The 23566-nt window shown below is 35.7% G+C and overlaps 1 protein-coding gene and 1 long non-coding RNA gene across 2 annotated transcripts in view; one reads left to right on the plus strand and one right to left on the minus strand.

Annotated features, from left to right (window-relative positions):
• The window catches only part of ola1 (Obg-like ATPase 1), a 49947-nt gene that overhangs the window by 15338 nt on the left and 11043 nt on the right, over positions 1–23566 (plus strand). Inside the window, exons 5-8 of the mRNA XM_007890009.2 lie at positions 5984–6159; positions 8380–8460; positions 8773–8870; positions 22108–22248. Of these exons, the coding sequence (XP_007888200.1) occupies positions 5984–6159; positions 8380–8460; positions 8773–8870; positions 22108–22248 (496 nt within the window). The remainder of the gene's footprint in view (positions 1–5983; positions 6160–8379; positions 8461–8772; positions 8871–22107; positions 22249–23566) is intronic.
• Positions 10863–18343, minus strand: LOC103176458. Its single transcript, XR_487596.2, has 3 exons — positions 18243–18343; positions 13782–13851; positions 10863–10978 (listed from the first exon to the last, which is right to left on the minus strand). It is a non-coding gene; the product is annotated as an uncharacterized LOC103176458 (long non-coding RNA).

Below are 23566 nucleotides of genomic sequence, written 5' to 3' on the forward strand. Positions count from 1 at the left end.
ACCATTGTTGCATTCCGTTATTTTCATGTGCCTTCAATCTTGGATTCTCTCCATTCAGGTAAGGAAGGCTCATGTGCACAAAGTGCCATCATATACTGTACATTTTTTGCCATGAGCTTCTCTAAAAGAAAACTTGGAGAGGAACTGGCAATTCGGTAATGGTGTAGTGCAAGAAGAGGGAATCACTCTTCCTACATCTTTTTGAATATCTTCACTTGCCGGTATTTTTAACAATTTTCCTTGTTGCTTTGTTTGGTGTCATCGTCTTCTGCCTACTCTTCCTCAGCTTTCCGACATTCTATCTTGCCTGAAATGCAAGTTGTTGTACATCTCTCCACATTACCTAAATGCATCATAAATTGTCTTCGCTTGCTGGTATTTTTACAGTTTTCCTTGTTGCTTTGTTTCGTTCCATCATCTTCTAACTGCTAGGTTCAGTGAGGCCCAACTGGATGCAATTATTTGAGGCCTAATTGTAGAGATTTACCTTCTATTATACATTGAGCAAAGCTATTCAGGTTGAATGAAGATGGTGTGAAGTATAGGTTGTATTGGGTGAAATTAAAGCAAATTATACTGGAATGTGGAATTCTGAAAATAGAAACCGACAAAGCATTGTAAGCTTCTTTACATTCAGCTGCTCACTAGAATTTCCCAAACCATGGTCTTGATTGTGTTAGGATTTTTCATTCTTGCAGTTTCACAAGTGTGAATAAGAAAATTATCTGTGGCTCAGTACATTTCCTCTGCTTTAATATATAGAATTTCAAGAGGNAAAAAATGCATAGTTCACATGAACGCGGAATATTGAGTAGAAAGTTAAGCATTGCAGTTATGCAGCATATAATTGTTGGTATTTAAATACTGTATATTTTTTTACCAATTGGATAAATGCAAAGAATATGTTTTATCCAATCCTCGATTTCCACTGCTGAAGCGCTGCTTCAATACATTAATTTTGAGCAGAAAGCAACATGTATATTTCTTATTCATATTACATTTGCAAAGAGCATCACCTACGATGCTGGCTAATTTTTTTAATGTTGTGAAATATTTGGTTGGGCAGCTATCTCTTTGATAACATTAAATATGTTCCTTTAAATGGGAACAGAATACACAATTCAATTTGGGCTTCAGATGCAGATTAGTAATCTGATTGATTTTTGCTTCTGTAATTCAGAATATTACCTGAATTCCTCAGTAGGATTTTTTTCCTTTATAATCACCCCTAAGTATTCTTTATTCACTATTAAAGTTAAGTCAGTTGCGATCAATTTGTAAATACATTTTAAAATCAATTGGGCGAAGAATGCAAATACCTTGTTTTATTTCTTTTGCTATCTCATATTTGCTTAAAATATTTGATTCAAAATTGGTGAGGTATATTTGATAGTTTGATTGTATCTTGTATTGAGAGTTCATATTTGTATTTTAAGTTCTTTAGCAAGCGAGGAGGTTGAAATGCAACATTCTCAAAGCCAAGATTGTCAAAAATTAGCAACATTTTTAATATCTTTCTCCACAAACTTTAAATACCATCTTCAAAAACCTGCATTTATCAATAGATGGGATGAAATTTTACTGCCCTTATAAATGAAGTCATTCCAATTATATAATTCTACAATTGAAATTGTATAATAATCCTTGCATTCGCAAATGCATGGATTATTATAATTAATGATTTTAAGTGCCACGTCATTTGTTGGTCTCCTTTGAATAGATTTAAAGCCACAGTGCACCACAATTAAAATTTAGATCCTGCTGCCTTTAAAAGATCTAAAGAAGAGACAGATATATTAGGATAATCTTTAGTATCGGCTTCCTTTATAGTATGAGCAGAGCCATCCTGATTAACATTACTCCAGGCGCAGTTCCTGGAAATAACTTTTCAAAGATGCAAAAGCAACTTCCATTAGGGTGTTAATTGTAACCTGGCACCAGACCAAACTTTCTTTTTATTTTGTGGAAGACCAGGCGAAATACACGTTAGGTCACAATACTACATGGAATTCATCTATTACTCTCCTTACTACATACAATGTATATCCTCTAATGGGTGATTTTGGGGGTTACACAAGACTTGGTAAGGTCCTCATGCACTGCACATTACAGTAAATCTTGTGAAGCGTTTGAAGACATCTTCTTGATGTAAAGACGTTGTATTATTGTTAGGGATAAAAAATGACTAAATTGTGATCTCTGTCCATTTCCCTCCAAAATGTTGTCCATTTTTGAAAATAAGAAGTTGACGTACACCTCCAGGGATTCATTTGCTTTGGAAGTGTCAAGGAAGTAATGTGAAATCATATTATAAACTGTGCTTCGGCTAACAAGGAAGAGAAAACAGGGGAAAGATCCAAAATGCAAATAAAGATCCATTCACTGAAGGTGCAACACAAAACTCCTCACCTGGAAAAAAACAAAACCTTTAATAAGGCTAAATATAACCTCATCACTTTCCTAACTGAACACATGGAGTTTATACTGTTTTGGACAAAGATACTTTTTTTTCATCAGGCAGCTGAAAGCATGGTCAGGAAGCACAGTTAGCGAGAGAAATAAAATGAATAAAGTTAAAATTGCTGCAGTTGCGGGGAATGTAGAGTGGAATATATATATATAATATGAAAATGCAAACCAAAGAGCAACATACTTTTTTAAAAGTTCAGCTGTCACAGTTTGTGTCACATCTGGAAGTTTAGATGTGATTGCCTTGTAATCACTCCAGGAATCCATTGTTCTACATAAATCCATTTAACATATTTTGCAGTCCAACAAAGTTGTCCTCCAGGGTCCCCATATGCTTGGTAAGTAAAATCAACTTATAACGTTAAAAATGTTTTGAATTCAGTGGAGAAACAATTTGAATTCAACAAAAATGAATATCTGAGGGACTGTTTAGAATTACACTAACTAGCCTTTGTATTAGTAATGAGAAAAGTCCTTTGAATCCAGTGCTCTGATTTTATAAATAAACCACATATTATGCTCCAGATTGAGGTTTTAGGCTTGAAGAATTAATTTCAGTTACAAGTTTTATCTTTTGTTAAATAAGTTTTGTTTAAAAAGAAAACCTTCAGTGTTTTTTAAATATGGCAGGCCACAAGTTATGTAATTATTAAATTTGATATCTATATCCTATTGTAGTAATTGAACTAGTTTGTTTTACAATCATCATCTGAATGTTTGGGCTATCTAAGTGTGGGCTCCCAAGTTTTGAGACCATCTACCACTTTGAAAGGTGCTATTTAAGTGTAATTTGTTCTAATGTGTGTGGATGAGGTTGTATCGATCACTTTGTATTTTTATGAAACTCAGTACATCATTTTGTACATGAAGGCATCTAATCTGGTGGGTATTTCCTGCACACATGCAGTCGTGCCTGTGCTCCAAGTTGTCCTGTCCCAACTATCCCCTGGATGAAATTTGTCATTTCACAGCTCTTTTTGGAACATTACTCTGCACCATTTGACTACTGCATTTGCCTACAAATCCATAGTCACTACACAATAAAATTGTGTAAAGTGCTTTGAGATGTCTTGACGATGCTATCTGAAGTGCAAGCATTAAAGTATCTCTAGAACTAATACAGCATCAATAATAGACTGGGGTACATTGCTCTTGCTGCAGTGCCAAATACCATCTTTGCTTGGAAGTTAAAATTTGAAAGAAAGTTAATGCATATATGAATCCAACCGAAATGTGTCCTTTAAATATTTTAAGATGAAGCATCTAATTTTACAATGTTCTAGTTTTTTCAAGATTGCTTTGGCTTCATTATGTAAATCTCTGGCGTCATTTAGCAAAAAGGTCCTCATCACTCTTCAAGGTTTTAAGTTTCCGTGAATCGGTTGGACCCAAATAGACCTTTATTTCTTATTTCAATGGTATTCAGAGATAGAAATATAGTATTCATGCATTTGCCATTTTTACAAGTGTTAATTTTGCCTGTTCCATCAAAATCTATCTTGATTGCAGCAGTACTATTGTGGGAGAAGTGTTGAGCAGAGGTCAAGGACCTGTGAAGTTTCCTTGGGGCAGTTATTCTACATATCAACCGGTGTGTCTGACCGAGAATAATGTTGTCAGTGGAGTGGGCGGAGGAAGTCCATCTGGCCCCTTGGCTGTAAGAGTTGCTAGCTTGGGGAAGGCCTGGTTGGGGGTGTGTGTGAGGAAGAAAGGGATATGCACTCCCTCTTAAGAGAGTAACCTAACCTTAAGTATGGGAAGACAGGACACATTTTACAACACTTGTTGAAGATCTCTTTTGAATTTGTTCAGAATATAGAATTACAAGGCTGAGGTTCTTAATATTTGACAGAATCTCAAGCTACCCCAACCCATAACAGATATTTTCATCCAGAAATGCTAATGTCTGAGATCAGGGTAATTTTTCTGGGATTTATAACAAACCAGTGGTGAATCTTGAACTTAATGAGATTTGTTGTTTTGTCATGAATAGCATGGGGGGGGGTCTCCGAACTTATAAATGTAAGGAAATTACATGTCATGCACACTTCTGAATGTTTTAGAAAGGTAAACAAACTTTCAAGGTTTAATATGTAAAGTAATTTAAACGTAATTTAAATGTCATTTTCCCCCGAACGGTCTAAACCTCTTTTTTTCAAATGTAAAACTATTTGGGATTAACTGAAGTTCTGTTATTTTAGGAGTACTAATGGTAGTGAAAATAGCTTTGTTCAGGAGTGCAGATATTTTCTGCCTAGTAAGAAATCTGAACGTTGCTTCATTTGTACATTTATCATTGTGAAATTTATGAAATGAATGTTGAATTTACAAATCATTTGTTTTATTAGTAATGGTAGTCATACTGAGATAACAGTGGCTGGGTGACAAATTAGCAGAATGAGAATGGAAAGATGATGCATGTTGTCATGTAGCTTACTGTCTTTATAATCAAATTGTGTTGCCAATTCTGTACGAGGCTGTTTTTGAAGTTTTGCAGTTTGGTCGTAACACAACAGTTTTATTTTGTCTTCCATCTTTTATTGGTTCTAGAAAAAAAACAATTACAGCCATAGAAAATGTTTCAGGGAAAACAGGGCAGTAACTTTATTGTACCCATTGCAGCTGTTTAACTTAGAAAAATCTATATTAGGTAGTAACCTTTTGCAGTAATGGATTATCATACTTGCCTTGTTGGGTTTGGCCTTTTTGGCCCTGCAATCTATTCTTTTCAGAACATCCATCCAGCAACAGCAATCTATATTGAACTAATACTTTGTTGCCTGATTTTTGTAGTGTTATTTTGACTGTGGTAATTTATAGTCGAAGCTCTTTGGAATCACACTTGTGTGATGTTCTTGCATAAGCTGAATAAAAATGACATGGAAGGGCATGAGTCAGTACACAGACTCTAGTAATATCTGGTTGTTTTACCCTTGTGTTTCCAGTTGGCAATTTAAAATTATGGTCCTAACTGTACTTTAAATATATGATAATAGCATGTGTACCTAATAAGGGCCAGTAGCATTTCTTCAAGCTGTGTGAATAGTTGTCACTCACATGTGACAAATGTACCTTCATCTGCTCTTTTCATGGCCCCCTAAAATCTATACCCTGGAATCAGAACGATGAAATTAGCCACTGTGTAAATTGTGTGTCTGAGTGGTTCATTATCTAATCACCGTCAGAACCAGGGTGATAAAATAGATTGATTCTGAGAAGCGCAGTGGCAGACGACTTCAGCCATTTTTAAATTTGTGGTTAGTTTCCCCATAGAAAGACGACTGGTGGGGTTTACAACTAAATAATGTGCTGAACGTAGTTTTACTCTTTCCATGCATTGCTTCAATTTCTCAAGATAAATCTCTGTAGCTTTACTTTTAGGTCGAGGTTTTTTTAGTCGCTGTCATCTGGCATTTTTTTTAATGGGGTTTATAACATCAGAACTGCTGTACATCTTTTAACATTTTGTTAACTGAAGTCTTACTTTAAAAAGTTAAAAATGTCTTTTTTTTAGGAGCTTTTGAGGATGATGACATCGTTCACATCGAAGGAAATGTAGATCCTGTTCGGGACATTGAAATCATTCATGAAGAACTGAGACTAAAGGATGAAGAGCTAATTATGCCTATTATAGACAAGCTAGAGAAAGTGTCAGTAAGAGGAGGTGACAAAAAATTAAAACCCGAATATGTAAGTAAAAACAAATTTGTGTCAAGATATAAAACACTTAAAATTTATCAGAAAAAGTGTACTTTCTGATTATTTTAGTTCGTAGTCATTTGTTTCACAATTATGTCAAAAGGACTGAGAATTGGATGATTTGATTACTATTTCAGTGTATATTATAGTGTCTGAGGTTAGCAGTGTATACATCATTAGTACTGAGGTATTCATTCAGTAGGTAACCTCGGGTCAGAATGCTAGGCTAATGAAAGTATTTGCACAGGCCTTTTGCATGTTAACAATACTTCAGAGATCTTTGTCAAGTGTTAGATCCCTGGTGTGACAGCTCGGCACTGTAAAAGCAATTTTTGATTTCTGTTCTGATGTGTATGAGTATAGAGTCTATTCTGCAAGTTTAAAATGTTGGCTTTTTTATTGTTTTGGCTGCCATCTGCCCATTCTAACCAGCTGGGCTATTTCACCTGCTGAAGCTATTAGGGAACTTGATGTTTTCCCAGATTAATCCTCCTGACATTGGTTTTTTTTTTGCAATGACGGCTGGAGCAGGCATTCAGAATTTGCAGGTGTCCAGTGACGCACATAATTGGTGACAATTTTAGGCAATGAATAAAAATGGCCTGCGTTACTTGTCAAAGGTTATATATAAAGATGCCAAGTGAAATCTCCTGGAAACCTTTTTAGGGTTCAAAGAATAGTTTACAGGCATGGTGTGCAGAGTTTTTAAATTGTAATGCATGTATAATTCCTCAGTGCTGTGTGTCACATGTCATTGTGAAGAAATCTGATTTCTAATTGATGGGAATTAATGAAATAGGGTATAGTGATATTGTAAATCTTGAATTCTGTATCCTTTACACGTTTAGTTTAACTGTAATTTTCTTTACTGATGGCTCTCATAGGTCTCGTCTTTATCAAGAATAAATCAATTTTTTAAAAAGAATAATCAAATAGAATCAGATTTTATCTTCAGTAATAAATGAATCTACAAATTTTGCTACTTTTATTCCGTTAGAAACTTGCCTTTTGGTTTAGCCACTTGTATTTCAAAGTTGTTGCTAAAGTACAACTGCATTTTTCAGCTATCACTGCTATCTCTAGCTATCACCTAGTTTGCTATTATGACATTTATGGTATTTGTTGGAAGGAATGTACAGGTGTAAGATGAAGAATAAATACTTATTTGAGAAACTCATATATTATGTATTTAGAATATGCATGCTTCACTTCATGATTTTTTTTTCCCATTCATATATTTGTAAAGGTGCTTAGCACTTAAGTGTTAAATTAGTAATTTAAAATGTTAGTGCTTGGGATAGTCTGAATTTTAGTGACGGAACATTACTGCTAAACCTTTTCCTTTTTTTTGATTGAGAGATTGAGAACACATTGAGCGAAAAACATACAATTCTTGTAGGATTTTAAGTCCAGGAGCTATGTTTGACCCCCTAAACCTGTGTATTAACACCTGCTTGTGAAGAGAATCATGCCACACGCAGCTCTCTCTCTCAATTCAGAACAGTGAAATGGATAAGGAAAGGTTTGAAGGGTTCAGTTTGTGTCACTTGATGTTTGCCGTTTCCATTTCACAGATGATTAATCTTTCTTTGAGGAAAGGACAGAAATAAAGCAAGTTGTCTCTTCCTGCAGTGTCTTCTTCTGAATTCACACTAGCTTGATAACTAGAAAGCCTTTAAATTTCCTGTTGAGAAAGATGTTCTGAAACTGAATGCAGCTGGTTGGAGGTCACCAGCGTGAGTCTAACCATTGTGCAGTTCAGGCTACGGCAGTTTTTACCCTGCTTCAATCTTTTGGGAGGGGGAGGTGGTGGCAAAAATAAATGATAAAAGAAGCTTTTCACGAGATGGAATCATTTTAGTGAAGCTACAGTAGTATTAATTGTTTGGCTAGTTTTCTGTTTGTCCCTTGCTTCCCCCCCCCCGCACTCACTCTTATGTTTTTACATTTCTGGTTTTACAATGTAGGTTTAGAATTAAATCAACATGGAGTAACCAATTTCGTACTCCAGATAAAGAAACCCTTTTGTACTCTGTTAGCTAAAGCAAGACTTTTCTCATAATTAACAACGGGATTTTCTCTTAGCCCCAAAAGTATTGATGTTGCAAACAATATGAATGAGGTGCTAAGCATTTAGAAAATACTTAGTTTTCTACTGTTTATTCACTCCTTCATGTACTGTAAAAATCTATTTTTCTCAATCTTTTATAGGACATAATCCTCAAAGTCAAGAACTGGTTAAAGGATGAAAAGAAAGGTGTACGCTTCTATAAAGACTGGAATGACAAAGAGGTAAGAGTTTCTGTCCTTAAATGCATTAATATCTGTTGCTGTGGGTATTTAAATGTTGTTGGATATCATGTTATCCTCAGTTACAAATCTTATAACTCAATTAAAACTAAGATTGATAATGTAACATTTTTCTTGGGCCAGAGTGAAGAGTCCAGTTCCAATGATCTCTTTCTCTTGGGGCAAAACACAGGATAAGAGTTGTATTTTTTGTTGCTAAGCTGTTCAAAAGAAGAAAAGTATTGTGGCTCTTGCCAACTTCTTAGAAAAGAAAACCCGAAGCTGTGTTTTCATGTCTTTTTGTGTATTTTTCAGATTGATGTGTTGAATAAACACTTGTTCTTGACTTCAAAACCAATGTTGTATTTGGTTAACCTGTCTGAGAAAGATTACATTAGAAGGAAGAATAAATGGTAAGTTTTATACAAGCTGACTAACTACCAGACGAATAATCTCTTTATTTAGCCCTTTGCTCATTTACAAATCAGAATGTGAAATGTTTAAACTGCGTGTACCGAAACGTAAATTTCATCCTGACATGCTAATAACATTTCAATTAAAAACAATTACTTCCGAGCTAATGGATAAATGCATTCCATAGAAAGTATTTGCATCTAGAATACCTGAACCATAGCAATGTTACTCTGTATTCCAGTAACTTTACAAGGATATTTTTCATTTCAGCTTTCTGTTAAAGGAATACTTGAATTTTGAATGATACTTATGGAGTAGAAATACTTTTAGCTATTTACTTCAGTTAACTCTTGGAAACATTTAGGGGCGTTTCAAAAAATGTACAAAACAATTCTTCCTACAGTTTGAATGTTGGAGTGCAAATAATAATGTAGCCCTTGAAGGATTAGTTCACACTGATGTCATTCACCTGCTTAATCTTTATCTTGAAATTACTCTGAAGATGCTGAGAAAAATGATGGCGGGGGATACCTTTTACAGAAAAAATAGTTGAGTGCAATTTGGTTTGCTCATATTATTTTCTCTTGATTGCTGTGCCATCCATGTAGAGAACCTTCAGAAAGGAATCTACATACTACATATGTGCTATTCCCACAGGCTCAATATAAATATCTGCCTGAGTTCTTATTGTGCTTATTTCCCGAGGCTTATTGTTACTCAGTGGACATGAAAGATTTTTATATGACAGGTGATGAGACAGATTCCTTGTGCTGAAAGCACCTCACACCTGTGTAGAGATGATTACAGGTGGAGAATACCAGCTGTAATTGTACAGTAAATACCGTCTCCAGATCCTAATGGTCGTCAGGCTCTCAAGAGGACGCCAGCCTGTGATTTGTTTGTCGCCAGATTTTTACTTTGCGTCTGTTGTGATGCCGGTCTGGTTATGGCCAATTCAGAAAGACCCATTAAGGAATAAAATATGAAGGAGAACTACTAATCTTTCAATACAAAAGATTTCACAAAGTTCTTTCTATCCTGTCCTGGTTTGTTCCCAATGTTAATTATGTGATGCTCTGTCCTGTTGTCTGTCCTTTTTGTAGTCTGAAGATCAAAGCCAATACGGGCAAGTGATGTTCCAAAAGCAAACTTACCACATAGACATTTTTCCAGTACAGTTTTTGTTGCCTGCTGTTCCCATTTTCCCTCTGGCGAGTCACTGACTACCCCCTGCACATCCCTGCTCGTAAAAAATGATTAAAGAAGTATTTGTCATATATTTATGAGTGGAAGCATTGCGTGATAGAGAATGGCATCTACTGAAATTGGGATGATTGCCAATTTTCTTTTATCCACTGACCGTGCCAAGGCTTTAATGTTGTTTTTGTACAGCACGGTTTTTGTATTAAAGAGTACAAAAATAAAATTGCTTCACCATAAAGAATCAAAACAGTAGGTCCATCGTCTGTGGTAGCGTCATAATGAGGCAAGCCAGTACTTGCAGAGCAAGGTCTTATTTAGATCACTTGAAACCAGATGTAAGAGGTTAGTTTGGATGTCATTCATACTATCTACTCCTTTGTTTGCCTTTTAACTGTTGTACCTCAGTTTTCAGTTTATTTGAAGGAGAATGACAAAAACAAGTGGTGCTGGATTTGGTTAGTTAATTTTAAAGAGCTTAAAACTCTTCCGGAAATTGCAGTTTCTTGTTGAGTAAAGAATGGAAGTTGTGTGTTGGGAGACAAAAGTGGATTTGCCTGAATATGAAGTCAGGATATTGGTGTCATGTCCCATTCAAATTAAAGCACTTTTGACATTGCAGCACTCTCCCAGAACTAACTTGGATTGTCAGCCTAGTCTGAGTTCAAAATCCGGACATGTAAATTAAAACATAACTATTTCATATGTACTTTTATTGGTTATACTTTATTCAGAACACAAATATTAAATTAAGCATAATGCACAACTTGTTCACAATTTGAAAACAAAATTCTTTCATGTTATTTTCTCCTCTTTGTTGCTTTGATTCCTTTTCCTTCCAAGTTACAGTTCCACCTTGCTAGTTGCGTAGAATATCTCATCCAATTGGCCATTGTTTCAGATGTATCTACAACAGTGAGCATTGTTAGGCTATTCAACCATGGGGTATCACAGCTGTGTCTGAATCTGACTCACCTAAAATCCAATGTGTAAACCTTTCAGCACAGGTCTCTGGATATCAATGAGGAGCAGGAATCTAGGATGTTGTTTCTGCTCCCTAATCCAGGGCCAATGGTGGAGGCTAACCCAGAGGACTTATTCCAATTGTAAACCTCAACTGATTCCATAGCTGGGATCAACCAACCCAGCACAGTTGAACCTGGAAGTCTTGTTAAGTCGATATAACGTAGTGCTTTGACGGTTTAACCATCAGGGAAGCTCAACCTTTCATGTCCTATTTAAAGACTATGATATATTTAACATCTCTGGCCCTAAAATCTTGCAAATAAATCTTAAAAAAAGTTTTTCCTTGTTGCACTCAACCAAGTGCTTCTTTTAAATTGGTGACATTTTACTTTCTAATTATTTATCTTTCTAAAACATCAGTGATTGCATGGGGGGGGAAACATGCTGTTTTAAGCTCTTTAAAATTAACTAACTTTGACCATAATTCTTTCTTGGCAACATTTAGACCGCAAATATTTACAGCTTAAAACGTTATGGTGGTTCGGAAGTTGTAATTTCATTCCTAAACATAGTTGCTGTTTCTAGTTAAGCATTTGCATGACTTTGTTCTATTTCTTCTTGTTTCTTGGTGAAATATGTGTTTTAAAAGTGGCTGGTTAGGCTGTTTCAAATGTGACGAGTTGCGTATAGCTCGGAAGCAGCTTGAAAAATGGCACACTCAATGAGAGCCATAGTTAGGCGCTCCGCGATGCAGTCCGTTGTGAAGCGTGTTAAAAAAATGTTATATAAATGTTGTTATCTAAAATAACAAATATCCACAGTTTTAGTCACAAATTAAAATAGTAAATGAAGCAATACATAAATGTAACAGCCCTGATCACTTCCATCTTTCCGAAAGCTTAAATATGTCCTGTTAGTGCTTTGGGACGTCCTCCCGACATGAAAGGCACTATACAAATGTAATGTTGTTGTTGTTAGTGGTTTATTATAAAACAAAATGAAATTTTGTTAATTCTTGGAAGTAGTGATGTCCTCTTCCTATTGATAATGAGATTATTTGTGGACTTTGATTGTCAGGTATCTTTATTAGAGGATCAGTATTATACTTTAATTTAGGGACTGAGTTAAATGGTTTCTCAGACTTCCAGAAGAATCAGTAAAATCAGTTGTTCGTTTAACTTTTTGTTGGCAGATAACATTCTATTATAATAATTCTTCCATTTTATATAGGGCCTTATCACATCTTCAAGATGTCTCAAAGTGCTTCACGGAATATACTATAAAGTGAATTGACTGTAGATTTTGTTTGCGAAATGCAGCAGCCAATTGCGCACACCAGTGTCCCACAAACAGTTGTGGATTGAATGACCAAATTATTATTATTATGTACATTTTTAGATCAACCTCTGACACTGATGATCACTCTCTAGCAATAGTACAGTAATACAACTAATTAAATATCATGATAGCTTCATTACTCTTGCAATTACATTTCATTTTTAAAATAAATTTTACGTTTTACATTTCTCCCACAAAATATACAGTATATCCTATGAAGTGCTTTGAGACGTCTCAAAGATCTGATAAGGTACTATATCAAATGAAAGGTTATTATTATTAATTTAATAATTAATTAGAAATAATTGTTTAAATTTTTTAAAAATAATTTTAAAAATCATCAACTACTTAAAAAAAAATGCAGAAAATGGAACCTAAAATAAAACAGTTTCTTTTCCACTTACCTATTTTACCCCTTTTCTAACGTGAAACTTATCCTTTACCCTCTATTGTGCTTTAAGATTAAATGTCAATAGTTTTACCTATTAAGTCCTCTGGCAAACATTTTTAAAGTTGTTTTGAAAGGATTCCAGTAATTAGAGAAAATAATTCAGAATTAGAACAAGTTATAGTTTTTGCAGACTAATATGACAGGAAGAAGCCATCAAATCCCATATTTCAGTGTTTCTCTAAGCTGCCAGAACATTTTTGATCTTCGCAAATAACATTTGGGGAACCAATTTACTGCGCATAATACAGGTGCAACAACCAAATCCTATGGCTGGATCTATCTTTTATCTTCTGCCACATTAGCGTTATGCTTACAGATGGCTTTATCTTGATTAGGTATGTAAACCTATATTAAAAAAAAGTACCAACAAAAAGAATATAACACCTGGGCATTAAACGACCCTATTCAAGTGCAGTTGGTTACAAAATAATCCGAGGAATCATCATCATGCTTTCAATTCCAGTAAATCTTTATTCGCTCAGCCTTCTTTTTTTAAGCAAAAGTAAATGTAGCACAAAGAAAAATGGTGGTGGTGGGGGGGGGGGGGGTGAGTGGGGGGAGGGGAGAAGAAGATAAAAGAAACAAAAGAAATTATATGGTTGGTGGATGCAGTGCTGTGCCAAAATCAAACTAGCTCCTTTAAAGCAGCTAACCTCTTTGATGTCCCAGCTCAAGGTGCTATTAATATTGTAAATTCCTGTGTTTGACTTTTTTTCCATAGTGAAACCATGCACAGATGCACCAAATAATAACCTCAAAGAAAATCTCTGCGCTTATCTGAAATGAGTTCCTGCTGAATGTTCTAATGCATCTTATTGTGAATCTTCCACAAATAAAGCTGCATGTATGAGCTCATGATGTGAATTGGCAGTAGAAAGTCAAAGGCACTGTGGGAAGCTTTTTATCTTCCCAGCAGTCAGATTTCTGGGAACATCAGTGCAGCCACCGTAGTTACCTGTAGATTACTTGTATTTTCCTCCTTCTGAGTCCTACAATCTAAACCACGCTGAAGCATCATTAGGGCCCTGGGAAGAGAATGGGGAGGATTGGACAATTTGCTCTGAAAAGCTGCATGTTGTGAGCTCCAACACACCATTTTAAACTGTGTGAGTACATTCTTATACAGTCACAATTACCAGTTGAAGAGTATTATCTATAAATTTACAGTGGCACAAATAAGGATCAAGAATATGTTCCTGCATTTTTTGACCGAGAAATTAATACCTATGACAGCAAAGCATTCTCTGCCTTAACCTGCCACATTTTGTAAGTCATTTTGCAATATATGAGCAATATTTTTCTTTTTGTGGGTTTCACCTAGATGTAAATCTATTCACACTCAGAGGTCAAAAGCATGCCATGATGCCTAGAAATTACTAGTCTTCAATTACAACTAGGTGATAACAAAGCTAGCTCCCCAGGGAACCCTGGCCAACCGCATGGAATGTATTTGTTCTTAGTTACCTTTATTGTTAAATCGAGTTAAATGTAGTTTGTTCTCATATAGTGAGTGATCTGAGGAAAGGTTTAACGATGCAATTCAAAGGATTGAATGACTACATTTTTTGGACAAGCAAATTAAATATAGAATTATGATAGGTTTCTTTGAATTAAAAGAATGGAAAATCTGGACACCCAATCTTTGATATATATAGTTCAGTGAGATTGTAATTTTAATAATCCGATACTAAAACTAAATACGAGTGTCGAATCTGATTCAGTTCACCTCAGTCCTGGAAGAGCCCAGAAAACAATGCCTGTAAGATTACACTTTCTATAATTGGATTATAAAATGCCTCGAAGATCATGAATATGAAATTAAATACTGTTGGTGAAAAATGCTATGGAAATAAAAACAATCTGTCTAAATGAGCTAGGATAAGTTTTTTTTTAAAAAATAGTCATACGATGATAACTCTTCTTACTGCATTACTTTTTATAGATTTATTACTAATTTAATCTGTCTATTTACTTGCAACACATCTTATTGGTACGTACCACAAAACTGCTGTTTAATGTTATGCAGTTGATGTACTGTGATTACTTGTTGAAAAGAAAAAAAGTATCTTGACAATTTCTCAGTATTCGCCCATAAAATATACAGTAAATTCACTTTACAGTATATTCTGTGAAACGTTTTGAGACGTCACGAAGAGATGATAAGGTGCTATATCAAATGCAAGGATTACTATTATTAATGTACCAATGGATGAGCTGGACAGAACAATTGTTTTGTGACAGATATTGTTTCCCAATACTACCATATAGATCAGAAATTGTCCTTTAATAAACTCTACACTTCAATAGGATTTGCAGGAAAATACATATGTAAATTGATTTTACAGTTCATTAAGAGTTTCAAATCATGTTGCTATGTAGCATAACACCGGGCAGTCCTGAAGTAAATCATTGCTGGGAGCATTTGAAACATGTCATTGTATTTGAAAAATATGCTAAAAAACTTTAACATAAAGGACTTTTTTCCTTTTTTTTTGAATTTCCCTAGTTACTCTTTATAAATGCTGCCATCAATGACAACTTAATATGTACCGCATGAAATATTTATTCCTATCCACGTCAGACTGTCTAGGCATTTGAGGGAGTAGCAGGAATGTCACTTATTAAGATAAAAGGAAGGAAAGGAAGGTAATCAAGGACATATGTTACATTAACCAAGGATGTTCTGTTACAACGTTCTATTTTATTCATAATAGTATAATAATTACTCTGATCATAAGCTTTCACACAATATGTGTCCGTAAGAAAGTTGAAAGCATTCATTTTGTTTCTTAAGTTGGATTGCCACAAAAATGTTTGATGTATTTGTACTTTCTCAACTCCACTTTGCTTCATCATATCGAAGATCAACATTTATACAATCAAGGATCGGATGAAGAATTACCTGATTATTTTTAATACTGTTAATTCCACTCGACCTTTAACTGTTTTTCAAACCCTATATTTGTGCTCTCGCTCACTCAACGTTTAATGTTTCACCAAAGGCCAGCACATCCGACAACACAGCAAACACCCAGCACTGCATGACATGGGAGTTTTGCCTTCGACTATATGAGTTTCATGTCCCAAAGTAGGACGCGAACCCATAACTTTATAATTCTGAAGTGAGAGTGCTTCCATCTGAGCCAAACTGCCACACTTTCAAATGCTTCTATGGCCTGCTTCAGGTCCCTCACCCAATCCCGATGGACAAGCCTTGAGCCATTCTGTCTCCACGCTCTGGAACCCCATCTCAGATGTCAGACGTTTGACTTTACATTAGGAAGAAGAGAATAGAAGGGTACGGGAGGGAATGAGGGTGGAGACTTGTGGACTATAAGCATCGCCTATGGACTAGTTAGGCCAAATGGTGTGTTTCTGTGCTGTACATTCTTTCTAAATATTTTTGTCCCCCTTGAAAGCCACTATATAAATGTAAATTGTATGTATCTACTGGAGCTAGCAGAAATCAAGATTTACAGCGATTTGTGGAAAATATGGTCACTGGAAGACTCTAGAAGGCCAAATCCCGTTTATTAAAACGTGGTTTCAGAAAGCCACATAATTTGAGCTAATTGCTTAAATTCTTTTCAACTAAACCATTATGGAATGGAATACTTAAACACAAACCACTGGTGAGTTGTATTGTAGGTTCAAGACATATCTACAAGTATTCAAGAAGTAGATAATCGTTGTCTCTGAATGTGGATAAATGATTTTTGGTTACAACCACATCAAAGTAATATATAGTAATACGTAATTTGTGGTTATAGTTATGCATTTCTTTTATATTTGCTTTTTTTTGAATTTACAACTGAACAAGAAAAATGTGGATAGCACAAACAATGTATGTTACAAAGTGTTGTTTGAGTGTTTAAATCTGATGAATGATTAGCAGAAATAATGATCCTGTCTTCTATAATCACATTAAAATGTGGTTAACATCATCTAATTTTCTACTTAATATGCAAAGATTTCCACTAAATTTGCAGTAAAAGTCATTGAAATGCCATTATTAAAAGAATAAAAATTGCAAGCGCCATTTATTCAGAGAAGGAAAAGACCAAGAATAGATCATGCTGCTGCATGTTTCTCTGAACAATGTGGCATCCGACTTCACTGTCATTCTTTTATTACTTTATCCATGTGAATAATTGCATTTTACTCGACCACAGATAAAACATTAGATTAAGAGGCTTTAGTTGGTAAAATAATGGTGTTTATGAGATTTGTTAAATTTAGCTTTCAAACCAATTAATAGTCTTACCACATACCTGTGGATATTTTATTGACCAGTACTATTCATGCCTCATACCTGTTTGCGAAATGGCTTTCATAAAAAATAACTATAGCCCTGATTCCAATGCATTCATCTTTTGTGCATCATATTTCTTTGTAGTAAGAAAATTAAAGATTTCTACCAATTAATTACATTTATTAGTTAGTGCAAAAAAAAGTCATCGAAAATGTTGTGCTGAAAAAAGTTAATTTGACTTTCTCCAATGTATAGATCAGCATGAGTTTATAAATTCATTTTATTCTGGAATTCGAAAGCTTAGTGTAAATACATACACAGTACGGACTTTTCATTTATCTAGAAACTAACCTCTATTTCCAGAAATTTCAATCGAGTCAGAATCGTGCAGGGTAAATTTGTACCACAATTACTCTGGAGTCCACCAGATGAAGTGTGCCACTTGTCTCTAGGCAACAGGAATAAAGTGCAATGACATGACATCTATGCAATGTCCATGCTGTGCACTTTACAGCTGAGTTTTTGTTAAGTTTCACTGAACACATTAACCATAATCTAACAGATATGTGGTACTGTATACAAGTGGTTCAGGTTCAGTAATTCAAAGCAGTGTATCCTCAAATACAATCTTGTGTAACTTGCACAGATTTGCAAATGTAGTATTGCAGCAATAGTTGTGATCAGAACTGATAACAAATAAACTTTTGCTGAAACTAGTAATTATAATGTTGTCTATTGCTGTCGTATTGTTTAAGCAACAAAAAAGGATCCTACCACAAATGTAATTTTTAAAAAAAATTTCAAACTGTTTCCTAAAAGTTGTTAACTTCTTATCAGCTGCAATTGACCACTGACCAGGTTCTAGCTGAAGTTGACAGAAAACTGACAGTGTAAAACAGTGGTATTTTAAATGTGAGCCTTGGAGCAGTACTGTTTTAGGCACAGAATAAAGGCAAATGGTGCTGAAAGCGGAGGGACAGACTGCAAAGGAATGTGGCTGCTGTCAGCCTAAGCATCTTCCCTAGCAATAGGAGAATGTACTGTAGCCAAAGTAAGTAGCTTCTAAAACTTTTCAGAACAACTGCACATGTAATTCACTGCTGTTTGCACATGCACAATTTTAAAATGTTCTCTAAAACATCTGTTTACCTTTGGTCTAGTTACCTGCTTTTGAAGCTCTTTATAGGTGAGTGGTGGTGTGCAGAGAGAAGACATGTTTCAGCTGTTCAATCTGGCAGCAGTAATAGAATGGGAAGTGCTCAATGAAAATCACTAAACAAAGAAAACGAAGCAGAATATAGTCAGCTTTGTGATGCAAATGGTGTGGTTTAACAGCAGACGGGATAGAAGTCTGATCAGCAGAATTGGTTATTGAAGTCATTTTGCAATGTAAAAAGATATTTAAAAACCCCCACTATGAATGGGACTGACCAAGAGTAACTCTTCCATGAACTCTTGTGGGGGGACAAATGTTTTCATTTTATTTACAACATTACGTGTCCATCACCAAGGGGGAACAGTTGTCCCACCCCCATTTTTTTTGATAAATATACCTTTTATATATAGTTCTGTATTCGATTTTGTGTTCGATTGCAGTAACGAGTGTCGAAGAACGCAATATCACCCGTGTGGCTATTATGAAGACATTGCGTACTAACTTGAAAGTTAGAAGCCCTTGTTTAATGAGAAAAATGCAGAACATCTACAGTAAGGGTCTGATTACATAATTTTAAACTGCCTTTTGTCTTGCTGCTGGTCAGATGGCATTTTTGTTACATTCCACTTGACAGTCAAAGTCACAGAAGTAACACACTAAGGCAGTGAACTGACCTACCTACACCCTACACAGAGCTTTTTAATACTTTGTTCTCATAAAGAGTCATTGTCAGATTCGATGTCAATCAGTGTAGAGACCTTCAGACCTTAGTGCTCATTTACTGGTAAAACATACTTGCTGTGCCTCTACATTATGAAGATGGGCTGTCAAAAAGTTGAAATGCCTCTTTTGTTACTAACCTTCTGATCAGCATTGTCATGGTTTTGCCAATTATGGTTTGCTATGAAATAGCTGGTTCACTGCTTTAGAATGGTTTTGTAAATCAGTATTCATCTGAACTAAAAGAAAAAAAACTAAGCGACTCACATCTTCTGTGCAGTTAAAAAAACATCATAAAAGCCCTAAAATGATAGTACATTACTATCATTATGCAGGACTTGAGCTCCAGCTAAAACTTTTCGTCATTATTTGCTTCCTTGTGTCAAATTATTGACTGAAAAGCCATACTGAGAACGTCCTTAATTAATGTACAGTTCAAAACCAAAAGTAATTGGGGATGAAAGTGAATAATGCTGCACATATGACATGACCTTTTAGAGTGTAAAATTGCTACAAGTTTAAAATGTATGGACCGGAATTCAGTTAAATTTTTAAAAAATGAATTCCAGCATTTTTTTCCTCATTGATCACTCAAAATAAAGCGAGTATTAATTGAACTATTATGCAACAAAAAGGAATTCTGTGAGCTTCCCATCTTGCTGAACTCAGTATTTTGTTGCCACCATTTGAATTTTTTTATAAAAAAGTACAACTTCTTTGTGTGAATAGGTAGTTATGTTTCGGGTTACTTTCTTATTTCATTAGTTAAATTAAAAAAGTAGCTAAACTTTTTTGATATGCCCCTGTATATAAATCTGCTTTTACCGAACTTTCAAGTTGATTAGATATAATAATATTTTCAGCATGCTTACAGCCACCTAGGATACAAATATTTTGAAAGAATAAATTGTAGGTAATAATAATAATCCTTACATTTGATGCAGCGCCTTATATCGTCAAAACATCTTAAAACCCTTTACAGGAATTACTGTAGAGTGTAGTGATCGTATATTTTGTAGCTGCACACAGAGGCCAATTTGCTCACAGCAATATCCCACAAACAACCATGAAGTGAATGATCAATTTTATCAAGGGGATTGTTGGCCAGGACAGCGTGAGAAACTCGCTGCTCTTTTCGAATAGTGCCATTTCTAACGCCTTTAACATCCACTTGAACAGGCAGATGGGACCTCAATTTAACGTCTCGCCATCGCTGACAATGCAGTGGACCTCTTCTCCCTCCCCGCCCCCAGTACTGTGTTAGACTCTTCATATATACATCTCTCTCCATGTTATAGATATTGTGTATCAGATGCTGATACGAAGAAGAAAAGTGGTCTATTCCCTAGCGTTGACATTCCTTTCCTTAAAAGAGCTCACGTATCACAAAAATACCAGTAAAAGGGAAATAATATCAAAAACTGTTTTAAGGGTATAATATAATTTAGATTTGTATATATTTGTATTGCACCTTTAATGTCATGAGGATATCTCAAAAGTATTAAAAACGCTGGATGGGCACCCGAGCTTGGGGTGATGAGGGGAGAGCGAAAGATGTGTGATAAAAGAGACAAGTTTTGAAACGTGCATGAACGAGGGGAAAGAGGGTAGTTAATGTTCTTTGTTTTTTTTATCACAAGAAAGATTTGAGTGAAGAAGACCCTTTGGACTATTCAGTCTCACCCTTCCAAATTTGCTAGCTCCACCTATTAGAACAGCAGTATTGGAGATTTTTATTTCTAGTAATAAGAGTAGCTTCTTCTAAGCAAATGCCTAAGTACTGACGGTTGTTAAAATATCTGCATTATTTGCCGGAACAGCTGGTTTCTTAACTGATCTTTGTAGTGAATAGATGGTATATCCCGAGGGTCCTGGGAATAGCAGTGACATTTATTAAGTGCTATTACATTCTGCATACCATCGTACCATCTTAGTTTTTAAAGGAAATACGGATTACAGATAATGACAGGATATTTCCTTGACTAAACTATGAAGTTTAGCTCAAATAAACTAAAGTATGGAACCTATTTTCTTGGGATCAGTCCAAACCCCAACTGCATGATTGTCTGCTTAATCTCATAATTGCCCTTGCCTCTTGCTGTTTTGTTAAGAATTAGCATTCTAGATAAACTCAGGGTTTATTCCGATTCTGTTGAGATTAGCAAACCTCTTTCAGTTGCCTGTTTTGCAAGGTTTTTCCTATCTAGAAATCTTTATTAATAATGATGAGGCTTTTCCTTTCAGACACATTGCAATGTGTTAACCAGAAACGTTTAAAATATGCCCGCTATTTTCTTTCTAAGTCAGACGATTTGTGAAAAATATGATGTCATGATTCACTATCAAATTGCCCTTTGTTTTGAACATTCTTAACATTCTTAGATAAAACGTTGCGCTTTTATTTTAATAGAGTGGCATTAAAATCCTAGATTAGGCTAACACTGGCCTAGTCCATATCCCCTGCTCTATCCACCCTCCATTTCCCTCCAACTTACTCCATCCCTCCTCTCTTTCAAGGTACGCCTCAAACAATATCTCTTTCGCTGCGCTTTCGGTCATCTGTCTCCTCCTCACCCCTCTCAGCTCCCATCTTCAGCTCCACTGCCCAGTTCGAATTGTCGAGCGCTTTGGAACATCCTCCCCATGGGAAAGGAACTAAATAGATGTCAATTGTATTTTCTTAAGTCACTTAAAAAAAGTTTATAGTGTGCCTAACTGTCAGTGGGGTTGAGATACAAAAGGAAATTCTGGAGATTAAAGATTTTTTGCAAGGACGGGGATAATTGGTTCAAATGAGCCTTCACAATTTTAATGAGATTCCTAATAGGTTTAGCGGGTAATACTGTATTTTTTTCCTAAAATGGTTACTTTACATCAAACTATTTACTGGCAAAATAACTTTCAAATTGTGGTTCTTGGTGTCTTCTACATAGTTTAGATTGAGTAAAAGCTTGTTGCAACGTGTCTGGTGGAGTTTTGCATTCTGGATGTAATCAGTGCCTGAAAATGTCTTGACCTTGGGAGCTAAACACAGAAAAGATGGCATCAGATAAACTACCCATTGCTTATGAATATGTATGTAGTACTGGATAATGAATGTGGTACAGTGATGCATGCAACACATGATAATGTTTTTGCCCTTATTGTCTACAGGTTGATAAAAATTAAAGAGTGGGTGGACAAGAATGACCCAGGAGCAGTGGTCATACCTTTCAGTGGGACAATGGAACTCATGTGTCAGGAGATGAGTGAAGAAGAGATGAGGAAGTTTCTCGAACAAAATAAAACGCAAAGGTTAATAAGCATTTATATTTGTCTCCCAAATTTTAATATCAATTTTCACTCATCACGTCGGTCACAAATCATTTCAACCAGCTGGTTAGCAGGGCTCGCCGTGCTTTCAAATTATGGAGTAGAGAGTTATGGGATTATAATTTTGAGTTTCCAACCCATCATACGATGCTTTCCAGAGTCCTTATTCATGTTTTTAAACAAATTTCTCTTACTCAGTGTTTTTTGTTGTTCTGTCTGCTTGGGGTCAATTTAATGGAACATCTGTATTTATCACATCAAATATGACTGATGCTGTTTTCTGTGCACTTTTACCCCCATCTCTCCTTCGCCCCTTTCCAACCTTATTCATGAAGCCCACAACCTGCTGCTTCTGCCCTCTGACCACCCAGTTACTTCCCTTCCTCCTGCTGCTGGATATAGTCAACCTATCCTCTTCTATTCATGCTTGCCACAGCCCACTTCCATTTCCCTGTTTAGCCTATTCCCAGTTACATCTCCCTTCCCCCCCTCCCCTCCATATTTGTTGTTTATTACTCTAGTCACTCCTTTGCTCATTCTTCTTTTGCTCACTTTGGCAAATACTCACGTGTTGGCAGTTGTTACCTCCAGCCCTTTTTCATTACCTCTCATGTCAATGCTCCTTTAGGCAATTGTGTCTCTCTTAGGTCTCTTCTTCCTCCCTCTCTTCCTTAGGCATCTCTCTCACTCCCTCTCTCTCTCTCTCTCCCTCCCTCTCTCTTTCCCCCCCTCCTTCCGTTCTTCCTGGGGTTACGACTGTGTGCTGCTCTTTTTATTCATCATTTAATGTTGCTCCATCTTCCGTGGAGTAATTTTCTGGCTGGCTTGGCTAATCCCCTTCCTCAGCAGCAGACAAACAACTGAGTGTGAAACTCTCCATCTATCCTTTCCTGACACCTCGCCACCAATTGCAATATGTCTAACCTAAACTCTGCCTGGTTCATCCAATCAGAGCAAAGTGGGTGAGTAACGCACACAGATTTCTTCACCATCTGAATCCAGACTATAGGCTGTCATTTTTGAACTCTTGATATACATGTGGGTAGGAACCTCCAGCTGCATCATTGAACACGTACATTTGCTCTCGTTGTAAATGACAAAAAAGCAATTATGATTCTGCTGAAGCCCTAAAGAAAGACAATAAAAGCAGCACTTTTAAAATTCAGTTATCTGAACCTGTTCAGTCAATCAATTTATTTATCTCATATCTGTACTGTATAGCACGTGTGTGTGTGTATTTTGCCAAACCCCAAAACATTGTTTAAATTGAAACTGAAATGTAATGATTTCTTAGTCGGAA

Source organism: Callorhinchus milii, unplaced genomic scaffold (assembly GCF_018977255.1).
Source record: "Callorhinchus milii isolate IMCB2004 unplaced genomic scaffold, IMCB_Cmil_1.0 Scaffold6, whole genome shotgun sequence".
NCBI lineage: Eukaryota > Metazoa > Chordata > Chondrichthyes > Chimaeriformes > Callorhinchidae > Callorhinchus > Callorhinchus milii.